The sequence below is a fragment of the Oncorhynchus kisutch genome, linkage group LG19 (genome assembly GCF_002021735.2).
Source record: "Oncorhynchus kisutch isolate 150728-3 linkage group LG19, Okis_V2, whole genome shotgun sequence".
Lineage (NCBI taxonomy): Eukaryota > Metazoa > Chordata > Actinopteri > Salmoniformes > Salmonidae > Oncorhynchus > Oncorhynchus kisutch.
Window position 1 is genome coordinate 48,080,848 of NC_034192.2, and position 21,524 is coordinate 48,102,371.

Sequence of the window (21,524 nt, forward strand, 5' to 3'; positions counted from 1 at the left end):
AATGCACATGCTAGCCAGAAATGTTAGGGGGACTCACAACTCAAACACATCCTATTTTGTCTATGTAGAGTAAAATTATGGCAATAATTTTAAAATAGTAGGCATAAACAATGTGAATATTGATATTCATAAATGTTTCTTGAAGGTTGGGTGATTGAGAAATTAATTGTTATAACAAAAACATTTTAAAACACCAAGCATGTGGGATACATCGAAGTGGTGGCCAACCTTCCTGGAAATTGAGAAGGATTTCTTCACCCAAATGACAAATACAAAATGTTTGTGTCCTTACCTTGAAAGCAATCTATGGAGAAGCAGACTGCCATCAACCATTAATATGAACTTTTCCTGTGCAGAGCCTTGTAGCGGTAACACCCCCCAGCACGTGTCTCATACAACTTTCCACCTGAGAACAGGGATCAATCCCTGCTTCTAACATTCTCACTGTTTCTAGCATTTAAAGTGTAAAACCACCTAAAAATATATTTAAAAAAATATTAGCATACTTTCAATTTAGTAAGCAACAAAGTAGTCGAATTATGAGTGTTCATTTAATGTTCTAAGCATCCTAAATACACCTGACCTGTGGTTTTTATTATAACATTTTCCACCCTGGTCATAGGCCTAAGCCATGTCAAAATATGTGGAAATTAGTCCCCCATCTGGGGGTTGTGCCAGGGGGCAATGAAATTCACATAGCAAATCTCACTCCAAGCTTTCTTCAAAGATTGGCAGCCCTGCATCTATTGTTATCTCCAAAGTTTTGGCATATTCCATAAATTGAGGCAGCGATAAGTAAGGAAACAGCTCAGGGATTTCACCATGAGGCCAATGGTGACTTTTAAACAGTTAGAGTTTAATGGCTGTGATAGGAGAAAACTGAGGATGGATCAACAACACTGTAGCTACTCCACAATGCTAACTTAATTAACAGAGTGAAAAGAAGGAAGCCTGTACAGAATACAAATATTCAAAAACATGCATCCTGTTTGCAATAAGTCACTAAAGTAAAACTGCAAAAACATGTTGCAAAGAAAGTAACTTTGTCCTGAATACAAAGCATTATGTTAGGGGCAAATCCAACACATCACTCAGTACCACTCTTCATATTGTCAAGCATGGTGGTGGCTGCATCATGTTATAGGTATGCTTGTCATCGGCTAGGACTAGGGAGTTTTTAGGATACAAATAAATGGAATAGCGCTAAGCACAGGCAAAATCTTAGAGGAAAACCTGGTTCCGTCTGCTTTCCAACAGAGACTGGGAGACAAATTTGCCTTGCAGCAGGACAATAACCTAAAACACAAGGCCCAATGTACACTGCATTTGCTTACCAAGACAACATTGATTGTTCCTGTGTGGCCTTGTTACAGTGTTGACTTAAATTAGCTTGAAATCTATGGCAAGAGTTGAAAATGGCTGTCTAGCAATGATCAAAAACCAACTTGACAGAGCTTGAAGAATTGTAAAAAATAATAATTAATTGGCATGAATTTGCACGAGGGGGCAGGTCGGTTTCGTCACTTCAAGCCCAAATATATCATCCTTTGATTAAAACGATTACTTATTGACTTACATCGTTGTGCAATGTCATGCGTAAGCCCTGGCCATTGTCTTTCAGCTCGAAAAAGTGGATTTCTAGTTGTGTGGGAGTTTAAGTACTATACTAAATAATACAGGCAATGTCATTACAAAAATTATATAAACAAACCAATATACATAATTATATACATTCGCTTTGCAAATCCAAACCAAAACGTGAAAATATAACTTAAAAATGATAAATAAATGCCTTTGAATTCATTGTAATACCTATCTTACCACATTAACATTTATTAATTTATTCTTTGCACACACTTCATCCATGAAGAGTAAAAAAAATATATCATTATTTACTAAATATGACACTAGCTCAAGTTCACCTTTCCCCATGTAAACAAATTGAAATTCAGTGGAATTCTCCTCGAGTCGGTCTGTTTTTGAGTCGGTTGTGTCTTATGGCAAATAATTACAGTATTTACCATGATGAAGATCATTTGGGTCCATATCAAACTAATTCAGACACTTACATGTTTTTCTGAATTTGAGGCAATGTCATATCAAGTAAGAACAATTTATACCACTGAATATTAAATTTTCTGTATTCTTCAACAATGCACATGTATAATAATTCTAATGCAGTACATTTGACAAAAGCTGTGCCACTTTCATTATACTAAGTAGCAAGTGTAAAGTGACCAGTAACATTTGCTATGACTACAGTTTCTGATTAGTACTTGCAGCCTGACATTTGAGCTATAGCAAGCATGCACAGTGGGCAATATTGTGTCTTTTATCAACGAGGCAGGGTATCAGCAGTGAAACCTGGATGGTTGTGAGATTTACTTTTTGCTTAGGGATGTGTTGAACTACACCTGCCCCTGGAGAAGTGATCACCAACCCTGGTCCGAAAAGAACTACTTGGATGTGTAGGCTTTTGTTTCAGCCCTGCACTATAACTTCTGGTTCAGCTAAACAACTAACCATCAAGACCTAATCAGGGACTGAGCTGGACCAAGACTCTGCTCCTCCTAGTAGCTCTCTGGGACTAGGGTTTGATGTTGACCATAGCCCTATATTATACTATATTATACTAGCACTAGCGGTCACTTGTGTCGGGAGCGCACTTGAAGGAGTGTGGGTGTCTGCTCCATGATCTGCACCAGCAGCCTGTCAATGTAGTCCTCCAGGTCGCGCACCTGCGCCTTGATCTTCTTCATCTCCGCCTCGTGTTTCTTAAGCGGCACCGCCTGCTGTTCTGAGGCCGCCTTCTGGTTCTCCATATCCATCTGCTGCTGCAGCAGAAGGGAGATCAGCTCCATTTTGGTCAGCTGCTCGTACTGGGCAGACCTGTCCGTTAATGATTCCTGAGAAGACAAACACAGGCCCTGTCAGAATACTTTGAGAATACATCCTTCATTCCTATCTTGAAGTAATCACTGATCTGACAAGACTGGATCTGTTACATAAAATGGGAAAACACAGATTAACAAGAGGAGGTACTCAATTGATAAAAATCTATTTCTGTCAGAAGACATTTTATTGTCACATACACCGGATAGGTGCAGTGAAATGTATTGTTTTACAGAGTCAGCCATACATGACCAACAACTTTTCCACTGAATTTTGAACTGCCCAGTTATTTCCAACGTTTTGGTTGGAAAGTCATTAATTATGTGAATTCATGGACTCTTTTATACCTCAATCTCATTCTCAGCCTCAGCCAGTGTCTGCTTGGCGGCGAGGCCTGAGTGGATGGAAGACTTGAGCTTCTCTAGAAATGACCGGCCCTCTTTCTTCTCCCCCTGACTGGCTGTGGTGGTCAAGGGCTTCACTGGGTGGGGTCTGCAAAGAAAACATCACCATCAAAGGTTCACTGCATTGGATTATGTGTACATAACACTTTTCACATGCAAATCAATATATAGTACAGTACAATGTGAGGCACTGGCATTACATAGTATATGGTAAAATTCATAACAATGCACCAGCCTGGATTTAGAATTTACTGTATATATCTCTACAAAACAACAAAATCTGTTCAGCAACAGGTTTCAGCAAGAGAGCATAAAAAGAGCTTATGTTGTCTGATTTTAGTATAGCACAAAGCCGGTATCCCTCAGCAGGAATGACAGGCTCCAGGGTGAAGTTTCCTTAGGTACAGATCTTGGATCAGCTACCTTAGTGGGAAAACGCAAATTGACCCAAGATCAGCATCTTGAGGAAACGTCACCCTATACCTAATGAGAGTGAAGGAAGGCACTTCCATTTTGCTTTCATTTACAGATGGTCAAAATTTCAGCAGACAGCTGAAGCAGTTGTTTAAATCATCAAGATAAGGCTGAGATTTTCATTGTGGTGACTTTGATTGTGGATGTGGACTCCTAGATGTGATGGGACAGTCAGCAACACAAATGTATGACACAAGTTAATTACACAGAAGTGAGATGAGCAACGTAAAAGATTAAGCCATTTACAAAACCGTAGCAACCAATGGGTTTGCATGGGTAGGTGGTACTGGTAGGGGATATATACTGATTCATTAAGAGAACTTCCTCTTAAGGAAGCTACTTGAATAGATTAAATAAAAGGAACTGAAAATATTAGTTTTGTTTGGAAGAATGAGAATACAGTCTAACAATATGTAGGTTCAGGTTTTCAAGCTATGGCTTATAAACAGCTAGCAGGTGTGCTATGTCTAACTATTTCTAATTATTGCATCCCATTGTTGACTACAACCTGGCAACCCAACCTGATAGGTCAAGTGGCTACACTCTGCAGAGCTTAAGTGTGAGGAGAAGTCTCACCTGCTCTCTTGTCGGGGCAGGCTGCTAGCTGGCTGGGTCTCCTCAGGTAAAAGTGTGTGCCGTGCATCGACCAGGGGCTGGACAGTGGTGGAGGAGGTAGAAGAGGAGGAGGAGGAGAAGGAGGAAGAGGTGTAGGGGGCAATAGCCAAGGTGGCATTGGCTCCGGTGCTGGGTCTCAAGATTGGGGGGTGATGTATGGAGGAGGGCCCGGGGGTGGGGAGTAGCTTAGCCTGGGCATTAGTTTCAGTCACCAGGGAGGGGGCCACAGAGGAGGGACTGGAAGCATGCAGAGAGACACCAGGCCTTAACCTGGCACTCATGGGGCTTCTGACGTTTGGGGCTACTTTGGCATGGAGGTCTTCGAAGCTGATGGTCCCGTTTTGTTTGGATGGGGAACGTTCCGTTAAGCAGTTTTCTTTTGTAATTGACTGAGTGGAACTATTTGTGTTTGTTTTTTGCAAGGAAACAAATAATTTAGCTGCCTTGAACGTTGTCTCTCTATCTGGTGACAAAGGTGAGGAAAATTTTGATTTGGTGGGTTGATATGAGAAGGGTACTTCAATGCTCTCTGTGAGTACATGCCCAGGAGACAGTGATTGGTGAAGAGGGCTCTCACGCAATACTTTGCCAGGGCTATTTGCACCACCGTTGCCGTAGAGCTCTCGTATCATTCCCTTGAGACTTCTGTGTGAACTAGCACCCCTTGGTGAAGACTCATTGACAGGCTTGGTTCGTTTGACCAGAGGCTGACTCACTTCCTGTTTATTGCGTACAACTTCCTGTTGCATTCCAATCTGTGGAGAAACTGGAGAAGTTCTAATGTGACATGAAGGGTCTACTATTGAACTGTCTATCTTTGATTTATAAATGTTGCCTTTTCTATTCAGTGGAGATTGTGTGTGTTTTATATCTACAGTGTCTCTAGTGATGTCTTCAGACTCAATGTTAAGACTGTTAGGAATAAAAATGCTATTGTTCTTATTGCTTGCAGGATCTCTGCCTGATGTGTTCAATTCACAACCTCCATCTTGCCAATTGTTTTGACAAAGCGAGGCTTCTGGTAAATTTGCTTTTAGGGCAGAGTTGACGTCTATAGTACTAGGCTTCTGAAAAGTTAGCATATCCTCTGCAGATAGCCGTATATCATGAGCAGAAGATGCTATGTGAGTAACTTGTGGAGGTTGAGGAAAAATGCCACCTAAACTTTTGAGGGTATGCACTGTCATCATTTCAGATGGAGATGGGGAAGCATCAGAAGCAGAGTCAATAAAACTAAAATCAGAGTTACTTAGATTTTTATTTAGATCTTCCAAGGTTAGGGGAGGCGATTCATGATGGATGTTTCTGGACTTGGTAGGCTTATCTGGGTGAATTGAGAATAATTCCATTGTTGGGTCTGGTGTAATTGACGAAATGTCAAGCGTCTTAAGACTGGATTTAGAGTGTTTTGGGGAAGACATATACAGTAGGTCGGCAACAGTCATTTCACTATCAAGAAGCATTACTGGTAGAGATAAGGCTTTGATTTCAGAATGTGAAGTGTTCTTTACAATGGCGTCTTCTCTAACAGTGGGACTGGTGTCCGTGGTATCCTCTGAGGCTAACAATATTATCGAATCCTTTACATTCGGGTCTAGATTGTTTTCTGTTGCATCTGGCCATAAGTCCTGCTCAGTAAACATACATTTACAGCTATCATCTTCATCTCGCAATGGTTCATAGTCAAACTTCTTGAAGTCATCTTCAGACTTGAATGGAGATGGAGACTCTGGAGAAATATTAGCATAATGCTGTGAGTGTTCGGTATGAAAGTCCGACATGTCACTGCTGACGAGAAGGTCTTTGCCTAAGCTTGGGTACAGGTGGGGACTTGGTGTGCATCTCTTGTGCCCGCCTTCTCTTGTGTGCTGCAGGGAAGCTGCACCCGTTTGTGACAGGAGACAGGCCTCTTTCTGCACAGCCAGCTCCTGACCCCTGTGCAACCAGCTGTCAGAAGATCTCTTGTTTACCAAAGGTCTTGTTATGGGCCTCCGTGGAGGCAACGGTGGAGGCTCTGCTTCTTCTTCACTCATCCGCATCTCCTCAATGGGTGGAATAGTGTTACCCTTATGTGGAGGAGTGCTTCTTATTTGAGCTTGCCACGAGGTTGTATTCGAAGGGTGATTGGTAGGAGAGCTCTTTGGCGAATTCAGCCTGCTGGACGCAAAGGCGTCAAAGGACTCGTCGCATTCTCTTCCCAAGCTCTCTGATATGGAGCGAGAGGTGAACGGATTCGGGGGGCTGGCAGTCACCGCTCTCGGGAGTAAGGCAGGGAGGGATGTCTGCCTGGCTACAGGCCTGGGCCGCTCGCGCCGTATGGCGGCCATTTTCTTTGGCACTGCGACATCGTGGGCGGTACTGGGGATGCAAGGCAAAGCTGTGGAATGACAGGGGGAGCAGGTGGCGCAAGGGGGGGACCTCTGGGCCTCTTCGGTTATGAGGTCCTCAAAAAAGGGGTTACACTGCAGACACGGGAGGAAGGGGTTGGAGGGAGAGATGGGGTTGGGTGTCAGAGAGGGGGTGAAGGTGTTAGTGGGATGGCCACTGTCGGGTGAGGCACGGCCAGTGGAAGAAGAGCACTGGGTGGGAATGGGGGAGCGAGGGGGGAGGGGAGGAGGGGTGTCTGAGTCGCTTTCTACCTTAGAAGAAACTTCCAGCCTGTGGAGGGAAGGCACAAGCAGTCCTCTTTGTTAATTCTGTGCAAGCTGACCCATTCAAAATATGGGTGCCATTTTCTAACACACATAGAAAAAGGAAACCCAGATGTCTAAAGAGAAGAAGCATCTCATGCCAACTACTGTCTATTTGAGGACTAGCTTCAAATATTTTCATATGTGAATATGCTACAATTGCCAAAAAATGCAAACAATAATGTGTTATGGAAAACAGCAACAAGAGTGTACTACAAAAAGCAAAATAACATTTAGCAAATTACTGAAGCAAGGTGAAGAGCAAAAATGCAAGATGTACTACATTTGGAACAGTAATAGAAACAGTAATACTGCAGATAATTTAATAGCAAAAACAGATGATTAGTGTATTGGGCCAGTATTCATAAAGCATCACAGAGTAAAGTACTAATCTAGGATCAGTTTGGACTTTTAGATCATAATGAATAAGGTTACATGGACATCTGATCCTAGATCAGCACTCCTATTCTGATATGCTTTATGAATACTGGCCCAGATGTTCCACAACATACCAAACCTAAAGCTTAAAGTGCAGGTAGATCTTTCTCTGTATACAGTATCTGACCCCAAGTAAGGTTAAGAGTGAAATATACTGTATATGCCATTATTTCCTTTTCAACTCGTCACATGGCCTTTGTCTTTGATTTCCTCTGATTCAAAGGACAGTAACGTTACATATATTCTTATACAAATGGCCTAGATGTCGACTATTATCCTGTGTTAATAGTACAGTATGAACCTTAACATGTTGTGCCTTACATGAGGTGATATGAGATTGCAGCACTTTGTGACAACTGCTGATGTAAAAAGGGCTTTATAAAATACATTTGATTGATTTGAAATGGTAGATGAACTGGCCACATTTCCATTTGAAAGGAACAAGGGGCAGCATAAACACTGAACACAAGGAAATCCGAACCTTCCAAGATGTAGATGTCTGTGTGCTTTTGATGGAAGGCAAAACTGTATGAAGCCCTGGAGTGTGGAGACATCTGAAATGACCCTCCACTCACCTTGGCTTGTTCTGGGAATCACTGGAGCCAAACCAGCCTCGCAGTCTCCCCTCGGTGAGAGGACAACCCTGGCTCGGCGCCAACTTGGCAGGTAGAGAATCACTCTTCCCTCCGGAGAATAACGACTTTCTGAGCTTTTTCCTTTTGTCTGCTGAGTCCACCGTGGTGGTGGAAGACAGCATTGAGGCAGCTGCCAGCACAGGACGACCCCCTACCTGTGCGCTTTGAACCTGGGAGACATGAGGTTCGGCCTCCTTCTCCACGTACTCATCTTCCTTATTCACCTTGTCGAAGGACCAGCGCCGTCCCTCACCGGCTGAACCATTGTCCTCGCTCTGCTTTGTGAGGTTCTGCAGCGAACAAGAGAGGGGGGAGCACTTCTCAAGGAGGACCAGCTTGGATGGGAGGGTGCCTGAGCCCTTGGGACCCACTGGTTCGGATCCGTAGATGTGGCTTCCGTTGATGCACAGAGGGGATTGGGAGGGAGTCATACCCTGACCTTTGAGGGATTCCACTGCAGGACAGGGCTGGGGAACGGCAGTAGTGGTGATCCTACTTGCCTCGTCGCTGAGGGATCGATTGTGAGTCAGAATCTTTGGGGAAGATTGTGTGTTGTTGAGCACTATTTGGGGGGAAAGAAAGGGGGTCAAAGTATTGGCCTGAAATGGATCGGCCTTAATAATAAACTCTCTTCCAAAACAATTAATTAAAATGCATAAGCTTGCTAGATCCTTTAGATACAATACATGCTTTTTTGTGTCTGGTAAAGATTCTGTCAGAATATAATCTAAATACAGGTCATTGCATATTACAGACAAACAGGGCAATTTCTAATGAAAATGAAACACTTGGACAGAGGAAATCTACATGCTTACCTTTTTTAGCTAGGTCTGTGTCTCTGTGGTGGGTGTCAACTTTGACCTTGTTGCTGTAGATGGGGGAGCTGGGGGGACTGGAAGGGTCCACCAGGATGCCTAGGTCCAGAGGAGGGGGACAGGGCCTCTCACTGGTCAAGGACAACATGCTGCTCTCTGAGGCCAGCGACGAACACGACCTTGTGTCGGACGAACTCCTCAGCTTTCCCTTCCCCTTGAAGAAATCCTTCACCTTGCTCTGCTTCTCCTCGGCTACCTCCACGGGGTCCTCTCCCCCTTCCCCTCGGTCCCCCTCTCGGAATGGTTTTCCTAGGGAACCTGACAGGGCGGCGAAGCGTCCCGGCACGATGGCTGATGAGGACTCCATGTCGCCGATCTTCCTCCCCGTCACACGGTCCTTAAGTTTGCCGAAGGCAGACCGTGGCTTGTCCTTCATGGTTAGGTCGAACATGCTGGCTGTCAGGTTGTTGCGGGTGAACTGGACCGTCACCTGGATCTCGCCGCGCTCCTTCTCCTTCCGGCCGGCCTTGGAGTTGAGTTTGAGCCATCTGGACCCACAGTGAGAGGAGACTGTAAGGCATCAACCATCCCCAGCGCTCCACACATGCATTTTCATGCAACTTAAACACATATTTTATATTATAAAACGTGTTGTTTGGATCCCGAATGCTGATTGGATGAGCGGCATTCTAAGCTGTGCTGTATTGGCCGACACAGGCACACCATGCCTGTTAACAGTTCCATCTCAAATTATCACTGCGCCTCCATAAGACTATCATATTCATGTTGCTGTCCGAATCATCTCTTGCATTTATCTCAACTTTCACATTATTTACCCTTGCTTCCAGTCTAGCATTTAGTTTGGTACAGCGGGGGATAATATAGGCACAGCTGTCTGCCTGTCAGACATCTGAAGATTTATTTCACTTTTTAAATGTGAACTCCCCTGGAGCCTATCATAGAGGGCCAACGGGTGTCCAGACGCAACTCAACTTTTTCTGGGCCAGGCGAAATCATGTATCAACCTACTTACTGAGGCACTTCTCAGGTATGAGACGATACTGACAGCTCAAATATTTCTTTGGATATTTGAGAACACGTCACCACTGTCCAAATACCTGCAAACAAGTTGGATGGACATCCTGTCTGCCCATCGAATGGTTGTGGCTAAACAGGAAACCCTGAAAGGCATGTCAAGAGACCATTAAGGCAGCTACAGACACATTTGTTCAGTTTGCAAATAAGAAGATCAAAGAACAGGATGAGGACACAGAGCTGGAGGAGGTGGAAGCCACTCTGCCACAGAATAGGGCAAGAAAGAAGAAAATCATGTCTGGAGAGATGGCTCAAGATGAAGCTTTGACAGAGTCAGAGAATGTCTATAAAGTTCAAGTCCACAATCAAATTATAGATACAGTCACAGATAGTATCCACAGGCGATTTATGTCTCGTGGCACTCTATGCTGACCTAGCCCTTCTGAACCTTAGAAACATCTCCCAAATAACATCCAATGGTCTTCCAGAGACAGCCCTTCAAGATCTCAGCAAATGTTCGCTTCGATTTGATAAGCGAGCAACTGTTGACAATTTGTAATGTGAGCTGAGAAGCCTCGCTGCAAAGTGGAAAATACTGAAAAGTTCAGTATTGGAGGAATACAAGGACAGTGGAGGATGGCCCTGGTGGAAATGAAGATGAGGCCGAAATGAAGAATCCTGCAAAGAATTTTGATTGTGTTGTTACCAGATGCTGAGACGGTACAACCTGCTGACTGATGTATACCATATCCTTGCCCTTGGATACAAGTTCCTACTCACCCTCTCAGTTACCCAGGTAGCTTCTGCGGTAAGTTTCTCTACCTTAAAGTATATCAAGAGTAGACTCAGGAGCACTCTCTCACAAGAACACCTAGAGGCCTTCATGCTGATGGCCACCGAGGAGGACATCCTAATGGCCCTGGATACTGACATGGTTACTGAGGAGGACATCCTAATGGCCCTGGATACTGAGGAGGACATCCTAATGGCCCTGGATACTGACATGGTTACTGAGGAGGACATCCTAATGGCCCTGGATACTGACATGGTTACAGAGAAGGACATCCTAATGGCCGTGGATACTGTCATGGTTACCGAGGAGGACATCCTAATGGCCCTGGATACTGTCATGGTTACCGAGGAGGACATCCTAATGGTCCTGGATACTGACATGGTTAATGAGGAGGACATCCTAATGGCCCTGGATACTGACATTGTTACTGAGGACGACATCCTAATGGCCCTGGATACTGACATGGTTACTGAGAAGGACATCCTAATGTTCCTGGATACTGACATGGTTACTGAGAAGGACATCCTAATGGCCCTGGATACTGTCATGGTTACCGAGGAGGACATCCTAATGGTCCTGGATACTGACATGGTTACTGAGGAGGACATCCTAATGGCCCTGGATACTGACAGGGTTACTGAGGAGGACATCCTAATGGCCCTGGATACTGACATGGTTACTGAGAAGGACATCCTGATGGCCCTGGATACTGACATGGTTACTGAGAAGGACATCCTAATGGCCCTGGATAATGACATGGTTACTGAGGTGGACATCCTAATGGCCCTGGATACTGACATGGTTACCAAGGATGACATCCTAATGGCCCTGGATACTGACATGGTTACCGAGGAGGACATCCTAATGGCCCTGGATACTGACATGGTTACAGAGAAGGACATCCTAATGGCCCTGGATACTGACATGGTTACTGAGGAGGACATCCTAATGGCCCTGGATACTGACATGGTTACTGAGGAGGACATCCTAATGGCCCTGGATACTGACATGGTTACTGAGGAGGACATCCTAATGGCCCTGGATACTGACATGGTTACAGAGAAGGACATCCTAATGGCCGTGGATACTGACATGGTTACTGAGGAGGACATCCTAATGGCCCTGGATACTGACATGGTTACTGAGGAGGACATCCTAATGGCCCTGGATACTGACATGGTTACAGAGAAGGACATCCTAATGGCCGTGGATACTGACATGGTTACTGAGGAGGACATCCTAATGGCCCTGGATACTGACATGGTTACCAAGGATGACATCCTAATGGCCCTGGATACTGACATGGTTACTGAGGAGGACATCCTAATGGCCCTGGATACTGACATGGTGATCCATAGAGTTGCAGAGAAAAGCCAGCTGTTGAGAAAATTGTTCCTCCAATAAGGTAGTTGCAACATATTTCCTATAACTTGCTTACTTACCATTATTTTACTCCTACATTTCTAATGTCTCTTTTTCCTGCCTAATATTGCTGTCCAGTACTTTGACTGAGTGAAGCCAGCCAGCAGATCCTGAGCAGCAGTTAGACAGTTCTATATTTCAGTGAGTATTGTGAATATTATAGCATCTCTTTTTAACTCTAGGCTTCAGATACTGTGATGTAGTTCAATCATGACTCATGATGGCTTGTGCTGGTCTCTTTACAGGTTACGTTCTATGTTTGGAGAGGTGTTCAACCATTGTTTTTTAGAAGGTGTACTCCCATGATTTAAAGTCAGCCAGCAGACCCTGAGCAGCAGTTAGACAGTTCTGTGTTTCAGTGAGTATTGTGGATATTTTAGAATCTCTTTTTCACTCTAGGCTTCATGATGTGAGGTAGTTCAATCATGACAAATTCAGTGTGTGTTCTATAGACGTTTTATAACAATGTGCAGCGTTTGTGTGTGTGTGTTCTGCAGCCTTTTTATAGTACTGCAATAGTGATTAATGGTTGGGATGCAGCTAGGTGGTTGTATTAGGGGGGGGTCGTGTGTGAACATGCATGCATTAGCAGGGTGGCTGTGTGGAGTATACAGGGCCAGTTCTGGTGGGCCGGTCTGGATAAAAGTCCAGGGCTGTTTTTTACTCCCAGTCCTTCCCTGCCATAACCCCACCGCCATCATGGTGCACTCTGTTCACAACCTTGACATCAGCAAACAGCTTGCCCACACTAAGCCATATACATGGTCTGTGGTTGTGAGGCTGGTTGGACGCCAGGCTCGAAATTAATGGTGTCCCGTCATCCTGGGGACGATAAAAAATATGCCTTGGAAGGTTCAAAACAGACTTTGGGACAGTTGCAGGACAGTAGGCCAGAAGAATACAAAATGCATACAAGAGTGATTCCATACTAAAATGTTTAAACACAAAGACAAGGCTGATAAAACAGATCACAACATTTAGCTTAAAAGTTAATAAAACAATGAATAATTTACAATACAAGCGCAGCAATGTGTTCACTCGTCTCGGCCATATGCGTGAATGTTCCAAAATGCTATTACAGGAAAATGGCATTCTCAAGCGCGCACCTGATAAAAGCATTTTTTATAATGATATACAGCCTATTGGTAGAAACTTAGAAAGAGGGAATATCTGAAGATGTAACAATATGATTGTGCCATACTGCCTTTGGGCAGTAGAAGAAAACTGCTGTTTTCAAATGGCATATTAGGAAATCTTAGCTTTTTTTCTATGGTAGGATTTTGTCTGTAGGCTGTCAAAAGCATGGTAAAATAGGCTATGGAAGAAGTCCAGGTTTCAAACAATGATATGGTTTGCTAGGCATCGTATATGTTATTATTTAGGTTATGGAAATGTATAAGATTAAAATATCATTCCAATTATGGGCAAATAGCTCTTTCAAAATACACATTTGACTCTCTCCCAACCGGTCTGTGGACCGCCGGCCCGGAGCAGAGGTTGCCTGTTCAGAGCGGAGGTTTCGTGTGCTGGGAGTTGCTGTGGCATTTAGGAGCTGAGGTTGCAGGGAGTTTGTGTGGCATTTAGGAGCTGAGGTTGCAGGGAGTTTATATGGCATTTAGGAGCTGAGGTTACGTGTGCCGGGAGTTGCTGTGACATTTAGGAGCTGAGGTTGCAGGGAGTTTATGTGGCATTTAGGAGCTGAGGTTGCAGGGAGTTTATATGGCATTTAGGAGCTGAGGTTACGTGTGCCGGGAGTTGCTGTGACATTTAGGAGCTGAGGTTGCAGGGAGTTTATGTGGCATTCAGGAGCTGAGGTTGTGTGTGCCGGGAGTTGCTGTGACATTTAGGAGCTGAGGTTGCAGGGAGTTTATGTGGCATTCAGGAGCTGAGGTTGTGTGTGCCGGGAGTTGCTGTGACATTTAGGAGCTGAGGTTATAGGGAGTTTATGTGGCATTTAGGAGCTGAGGTTGTGTGTGCCGGGAGTTGCTGTGACATTTAGGAGCTGAGGTTGCAGGGAGTTTATGTGGCATTTAGGAGCTGAGGTTGCGTGTGCCGGGAGTTGCTGTGGCATTTAGGAGCTGAGGTTGTGTGTGCCGGGAGTTGCTGTGTCATTTAGGAGCTGAGGTTGTGTGTGCCGGGAGTTGCTGTGGCATTTAGGAGCTGAGGTTGTGTGTGCCGGGAGTTTATGTGGCATTTAGGAGCTGAGGTTGCAGGGAGTTTATATGGCATTTAGGAGCTGAGGTTACGTGTGGCAAGAGTTGCTGTGGCATTTAGGAGCTGAGGTTGCAGGGGGTTTATATGACATTTAGGAGCTGAGGTTACGTGTGCCGGGAGTTGCTGTGGCATTTGGGAGCTGAGGTTGCAGGGAGTTTATGTGACATTTAGGAGCTGAGGTTGCGTGTGCCAGGAGTTGCTGTGGCATTTGCATTGTCTGACGGCTATGGCTAGATACTATAATATTCTAGAGAATATGGTTGTATCTCCCTGACCTGAACCAAATGCACACTGTAAAATGTGCTAAATATTTCTGTCTCCCGCTGCAACACTGCCGAGGCTGTGCGTGCGCATGTGAAGACAGATTCATTTTTAGAAGCACTGTTGATTTTTTAATCTACCTGCCATAGTGGCCAGTGTACCAAAAAGTACATTTTAGACCCTGGCTGTTAGCAAGTGGGTTAAGGTTAAGGCGAACATTCATCAGTAACTGAAGAGGGAGTGTGAAGCAGAGAACGTGAAGGCCGGGGAACACACACGTTCTTTATTGTATATTGTTGTGTTATAATGTTTAATGGGGCAGCTGGTGATGGAATGTCTCTAACTTACATTTCTTCAGTAACCAGTTCACAATAACATTGTTCTCTCTTAACTATATTGTATACATGTGGTTAAAATGTTCAATTAATACATTATAATTATTAATAATATAATGGATGTTTGTCTGTTTCCATTAAGATGCTAAACTCTTTTTTCTTAAGAAATTAAGTTGATGTAATATAGACTTTCTGTATCGGTCTTAGAAAAATACATTAATTACTTTAAAAGCATTGCAAATGATCTAGACCCATGTTGGCATATCAAAACATTAAATATATATATATATATATATTAATTTTGGGACAGTTCAAGTTCAGTTTGGGACAGTTGACATTGCTCTTCCATGATGTACCGGGACGGTAGGACAAAAGTTAGTTGCGAGCCCTGGTTGGATGTACTGCTAAATTCTCTTTACTTAAGCGAAGCAGTGAAATATAGTCAAAGTTAAATATATTAAAATATCTGGTCTTATTACTTTGATAGGCTATATAAAGCTTATAATTTTGGACTGTGGTAAATGTTGTATTTTTGCTAACAAAGATATCTACATACACTACATGGCCAAAAGTATGTGGACACTTGCAAGTCAAACATCTCATTCCAAAATCATGGGCATTTAATATGGTCCCCACATTGATGTTGTAACAGCCTCTAGATGTTGGAACATTGCTGCGGGAACTTCCATTCAGCCACATGAGCATTAGTTAGGTTGGGCACTGATGTTGGGCGATTAGGTCTGGCTCGCAATCGGCGTTCCAATTAATCTGAAAGGTGTTCAATGGGGTTGAGGTCAGGGCTCTGCGCAGGCCAGTTAAGTTCTTCCACACCGATCTCAACAAACCATTTCTGTATGGTCCTCGCTTTGTGCACGGGGGATTTGTCATGCTGAAATAGGAAAGGGCTTCCCCAAACTGTTGCCACAAAGTTGGAAGCACAGAATTGTATAGAATGTAATTGTATGCCATATCATTAAGATTTTCCTTCACTGGAACTAAGGGGCCTAGCCTGAACCATGAAAAGCAGCTCCAGATCATTATTCGTCCTCCACCAAACTTTACAGTTGACCCTACACATTGTTGCAGGTAGTGTTTTCCTGGCATCCGCCAAACCCAGATTAGTCTGTTGGACTGCCAAATGGTGAAGCGTGATTCACCACTCCAGAGAATGCGTTTCTACTGCTCCAGAGTCCAATGGCGGCGAGCTTTACACCACTCCAGCCGAAGCTTGGCATTGCGCATGGTGATTTTAGGCTTGTGTGCGGCTGCTCAACCATGGAAACCATTTCATGAATCTCCCGACTAGAACAGTTCTTGTACTGACTTTGCTTCCAGAGGCAGTTTGGAACCCGGTAATGAGTGTTGCAACCGAGGACGGATGATTTTTACACGCTATGCGATTCAACACTTTCCGGTCCCGTTCTGTGAGCTTGTGAGGCCTGTTTCGCTCCCCTCCCCCGACATGCGGGGTGTCACAGAAAAAACCATGCCGACAGGCAGGGGCGATCATCATCCTCCCGCTAGCACAGCAGGCTAGCTAGCTTGATAGTTAGCTAGCACACGGTGTTGATATCTTGATAGTTAGCTAGCCAGCCCACTGTGCCACCCCAGCCTGCTGTGTACCAGAATCCTCCTTAGGACTAGCTGGCTAAGATGGCACACAGCGCCCTTCGCTCCCGCCTGCTGAACAACTGCCCTTGCCGTCATTAACATAACTGCAGGAAAACAGTACCTGTGGGTTTTATCGGCGGCTGGCATCCAATGTTATTGTGCATTAACGCCACCTTCCGTACTGGAGAAACCACACCTCCCACCTGTTGTAATTTCAAATTTGACCAATAAGAAGTATAAAGACAGGTTCCAGCAGATGCAGGAATGCCGACATGCATGCAGGAGCACCCCAAATTGCGGGCCGCAATTGCACCCTTCTCCATAGTTGGGCCTGCCCCAGTATCTGTGCATTAGAGATGATGAGTATGATGTGTCATCGTTGACATCTCTAATGCACAGATACTTGAGCAGATTGGGCTTATTAATGTTACTGTCAATCATCGCAAATTACTATGGCCATAATAGCCTATAAAGTGATGTGATATTATTATCATTTAGCCTACATTTCAATGTAATCAGTGGAAATAAGTTCATCATTAGCAAATTAACTTAGTAAGTGAGAGGAACCTACTCATCTCTCGGGCACATTCCATCTTGAAATATTTTATCCAAAGGAAGGATTGCTTGACCAAGAAACACGTCAAGTCCGATAAGCACACGGTGCATAATGGTGAGGACCAAGTCACCGCTCCCTGAGGGAAAAGCACTGCGAACTCCATCCTCCAGTATTCCGGGTAGAAGTTCGAAACAGCATTCCTCATTCCACTCTGGCACAGCCGCCTTCTCGACCAAACCAGTGGTGTATTTCTCCTTCCCGACCTGAATGATTGTGTAAACATAACGGCTACCCCCGTGCTTGCCCTTAGTCCGCAAACCCCTTGCACGAAGGACAGTTACATTCACATGTGTAGGCACCCACCTCTGGTCATCATTTAAGTCTATAAAGGACATCATTTTAAATTACGTTGCATGGATTGGGGGAGCGAGACTGCATAGAAAGTCCAAAATAGCCGTCCCTTGACGCTTCTTCTTCTTGTAGCCTCGCCCTTGCATCTGTGTCCACCGGTTTGCTAGCACAAACAGACACAGGACCTCTGCAGAATTTCTCCAAAATGCTCCGGTATGTCTCAGACTTCATTTTGTGGATATGCAGGCTATCCCGCGCTTGCGGCGCTCGCATGCCATGTTCAAAGCTGCGTGCGATCTGTTAATTAGAATACTTGCTACTCGCTGCAGGCTGGTCAGTCCTCATCACTAGTCTACTGTCCGAAAACTCAATGTACTGTCGGCCCGCCCTCCTTAACAAAATAGGTCCGCATACGGTATAGGTAGCACAACATTAAATAGACCCCCCCCCCCCCCCGCTTCCCCCCCAAAAGATGGTGGAAAACAATAGACCTATCATAAGCCTTACTGTGACATTATTATGATACTACTATGTTACCATCACGCATGCAATAACACAATGCGTTTTTCTTTGTCAATATTGCAACAATTGGATAATAGTAGCCTGGGACTAATCAAAATAATACAACCCACCCACTCAAGTTATAGTCTGGTTGAAAGCGACAACGAAGTGCCCCTCTGCAATGTAGGCTCAGCTAAATATTAGCCTATCATAATGAAACTGTTCTAAATTGAAAACAAGTGCTTAACAATTGAGTTTTGACTGCTTCTGACAATGAATCAAGATGCCAAGTAGTTATGTGATCATGTAAATATTTTATTTACTTTTGTTTTTTTAATCCAATTAACAGTAGCCGAACATGCCTTTCTCATGTCATATGTTCAGATGATGAGGGGTGGGCGGGCGGCTGTCTGTGGAGGATTAGAGTTTAACAGATGTTGTAAACATGAAACTGTGTAATTCCGAACTTTATCCGCAACGTTATATTCCATTTGGTTAAACTGAAGCAATACCTCTGCCATGTACTTAATTGTAACATGGACAGCTCATTGTATTGTTTGAGGAATTGATTATTAGTTAGATATGCAATGCAACTCATGCACCAAATGGCAGTTATCACAATCCCCACATCAGGAATGATTCAGAACTTCCTCCCTGTGATTTGGGGGTGGCAGCGTAGCCTAGTGGTTAGAGCGTTGCACTAGTAACCGGAAGGTTGCAAGTTCAAACCCCCAAGCTGACAAGGTACAAATCTGTCGTTCTGCCCCTGAACAGGCAGTTAACCCACTGTTGAAAATAAGATGGTTAAATAAAGGTCAAATAAATAAAAATGTACTTGTTCCTGCTTTGTAAAATACAGAAGTTCCATAGACCCTTCAATGTTATTTATGCATTTCCATTGGCAAACATGTACAGGCAAAACACATACAGTAAGCAAAACACATGTATAGACAATAGAACATGTTCACATTATTCCTCATTAATAAATTCAACAATTGATTGTTTCAATATACAGCATATGTTTTTTTTGGGGGGGGGGATTTACTACATGTAAATAAAAATGATTTTATTCACCCAGCTAAATGTTGAACATTTACAGGTTAACTCTTTACAGAAACTTTTTTTTAGCAATTTCACTTCACTTACATTTTGAGAAATGCACTCCACCGGCAATAGACTTCCTGATGCTCATTCTGCAGTTGCAGGTGCACCGATAAAACATTAACTCTCCAAAAACGTCTTTTTAGAAACAGTAATGCAGGTCTTTAGATGGTTGTACACATTAAATTGTGCCATTCCAAACTTCATCCGCAACGTTAAATTCCATTTGATTGGGCTCCAGCGATACTTTTCTGTGTGTGCATGCACAGGCTACACATGCAGGATATGGGCAGTGGGGATTTTAGCATGTAAATCTTGGTGGGGCAAACCCTCCCCAAAAATGTTAGATGCATGCCAGCAAAGCCACAACACTAAACAATACATTAATTGTACTATAACGGTGAAAAGTGGTGCCTAGAAACTGTTAGGGCCTACATAAAGCTGCCCCAACAGCAGAGCCTTCTTTTCAGCACCATGGAGTGAATCCTTACCACCGCTACACTTCGCTATCAGTGAAGCCTTGTGTAACGGCTTTCTTCCTGGGAAGGAGAGGCAGACCAAAACGCAGCATGGTTAGAGTTCATGTTATTTTAATGAGGTAACTCAACATGAACAGAATACAAAACAATAAACGTGAAAACAGAAACAGTCCTAACTGGTGCAGAAAACACAAAGACAGGAAACAATCACCCACAAACCCAAACACAAAACAAGCTACCTAAATATGGTTCCCAATCAGAGACAATGACTAACACCTGCCTCTGATTGAGAACCATATCAGGCCAAACACAGAAACAAACTAGACACACAACATAGAATGCCCACCCAGCTCACGTCCTGACCAACACTAAAACAAGGAAAACACACAAGAACTATGGTCAGAACGTGACACCTTGTCTAAGAGCGAAACAGTTAATTCAGCCTCATTTACTGCCTTTTTAGAAAACATAGCTGATATGGCTGACTTGCTAAAACAAATGGTTTCTACTGACAATTGAGCTGTACAGTTGTGGCCAAAAGTTGAGAATGACACAAATATTAATTTTCACAAAGTTTGCTGCTTCAGTGTCTATAGATATTTTTGTCAGCTGTTACTATGGAATACTGAAGTATAATTACAAGCATTTCATTAGTGTCAAAGGCTTTTTATTGACAATTACATGAAGTTGATGCAAAGAGTCAATATTTGCAGTATTGACCCTTCTTTTTCAAGACCTCTGCAATCCACTCTGGCATGCTGTCAACTAACTTCTGGGCCACATCCTGACTGATGGCAGCCATTCTTGTATAATCAATGCTTGGAGTTTGTCAAAATTTGTGGGTTTTTGTTTGTCCACCCGCCTCTTGAGGATTGACCACACGTTCTCAATGGGATTAAGGTCTGGGGAGTTTCCTGGCCATGGACCCAAAATATCAATGTTTTGTTCCCCGAGCCACTTAGTTATCACTTTTGCCTTATGGCAAGGTGCTCCGTCATGCTGGAAAAGGCATTGTTCGTCACCAAACTGTTCCTGGATGGTTGGGAGAAGTTGCTCTCGGAGGATGTGTTGGTACCATTCTTTATTCATGGCTGTGCTCTTAGGCAAAATTGTGAGTGAGCCTACTCCCTTGGCGGAGAAGCAACCCCACACATGAATGGTCTCAGGATGCTTTGCTGTTGGCATGACACAGGACTGATGGTAGCGCTCACCTTGTCTTCTCCGGACAAGCCTTTTTCCGGATGCCCCAAACAATCGGAAAGGGGATATATCAGAGAAAATTACTTTACCCCAGTCCCCAGCAGTCCAATCCCTGTACCTATTTTTGCAGAATATCAGTCTGTCCCTGATGTTTTTCCTGGAGAGAAGTGGCTTCTTTGCTGCCCTTCTACCACCAACCTACCGAAGCGCAGCTCAGAGTAATTATTTATTGCATTTTCCTTTTCCAAGTGGGCGGTAATTTAGAATGCATAAGATACTGTATTTATGATAGCACAGCTTCTTCCCTTTGTTCCTCAGTCTTCCCGCTCAAACCCAGCCCCTTTTCTTTTTTGTAACAAGCTGTCATATCTGTTCCGCCCGCTTTGGACGTTTTCCTTTATGCCGTCATTTGTAATCAAGTTATGATTTAATTATGAGTATGTGGAATTCTGTGTGATTAGTTAGGTATTTAGTAAATAAATAATTAAACCCAATTATGTATTGCTGATTCAACTTGTGAGCCAGGGTTCATGCAGATAACTAAGAATTTACTACTTTCAGATGAGACTGAATTAAGATGACGATTCATATTGACTGCTATTGATGTAAAATATTACTAGGTCTTTAAGAGTTTATTCGGAAGATAACAGCTCTATAAATATTATTTTGTGGTGCCCTCACTCTCTAGTTAATTACATTTAC

At 43.7% G+C, this 21,524-nt stretch overlaps 1 protein-coding gene across 1 annotated transcript; it reads right to left on the reverse strand.

Annotated features, from left to right (window-relative positions):
• Positions 1 to 835: 835 nt before the first annotated feature.
• Positions 836 to 17,946, reverse strand: LOC109910178 (rab11 family-interacting protein 1). The gene is made up of 6 exons (XM_031798417.1): positions 17,206 to 17,946; positions 8,964 to 9,511; positions 8,089 to 8,710; positions 4,347 to 7,043; positions 3,240 to 3,384; positions 836 to 2,906 (listed from the first exon to the last, which is right to left on the reverse strand). The coding sequence occupies exons 1-6, from the start codon at positions 17,586 to 17,588 to the stop codon at positions 2,646 to 2,648; spliced, it is 4,656 nt and encodes a 1,551-aa protein (XP_031654277.1). The 5' UTR covers positions 17,589 to 17,946; the 3' UTR covers positions 836 to 2,645.
• Between the last annotated feature and the right edge of the window lie 3,578 nt (positions 17,947 to 21,524).

Coding starts and splice junctions, on each gene's coding strand:
- LOC109910178 (XM_031798417.1), bottom strand. CDS start 17,588: ATGATGTCCTTTATAGACTTAAATGATGACCAGAGGTGGGTGCCTACA. Junction 9,512..17,205: donor GGAATGTGCCCGAGAGATGA/GTAGGTTCCTCT, acceptor CTGTGGGTCCAG/ATGGCTCAAACTCAACTCCA. Junction 2,907..3,239: donor AGGCTGAGAATGAGATTGAG/GTATAAAAGAGT, acceptor TTGTCTTCTCAG/GAATCATTAACGGACAGGTC.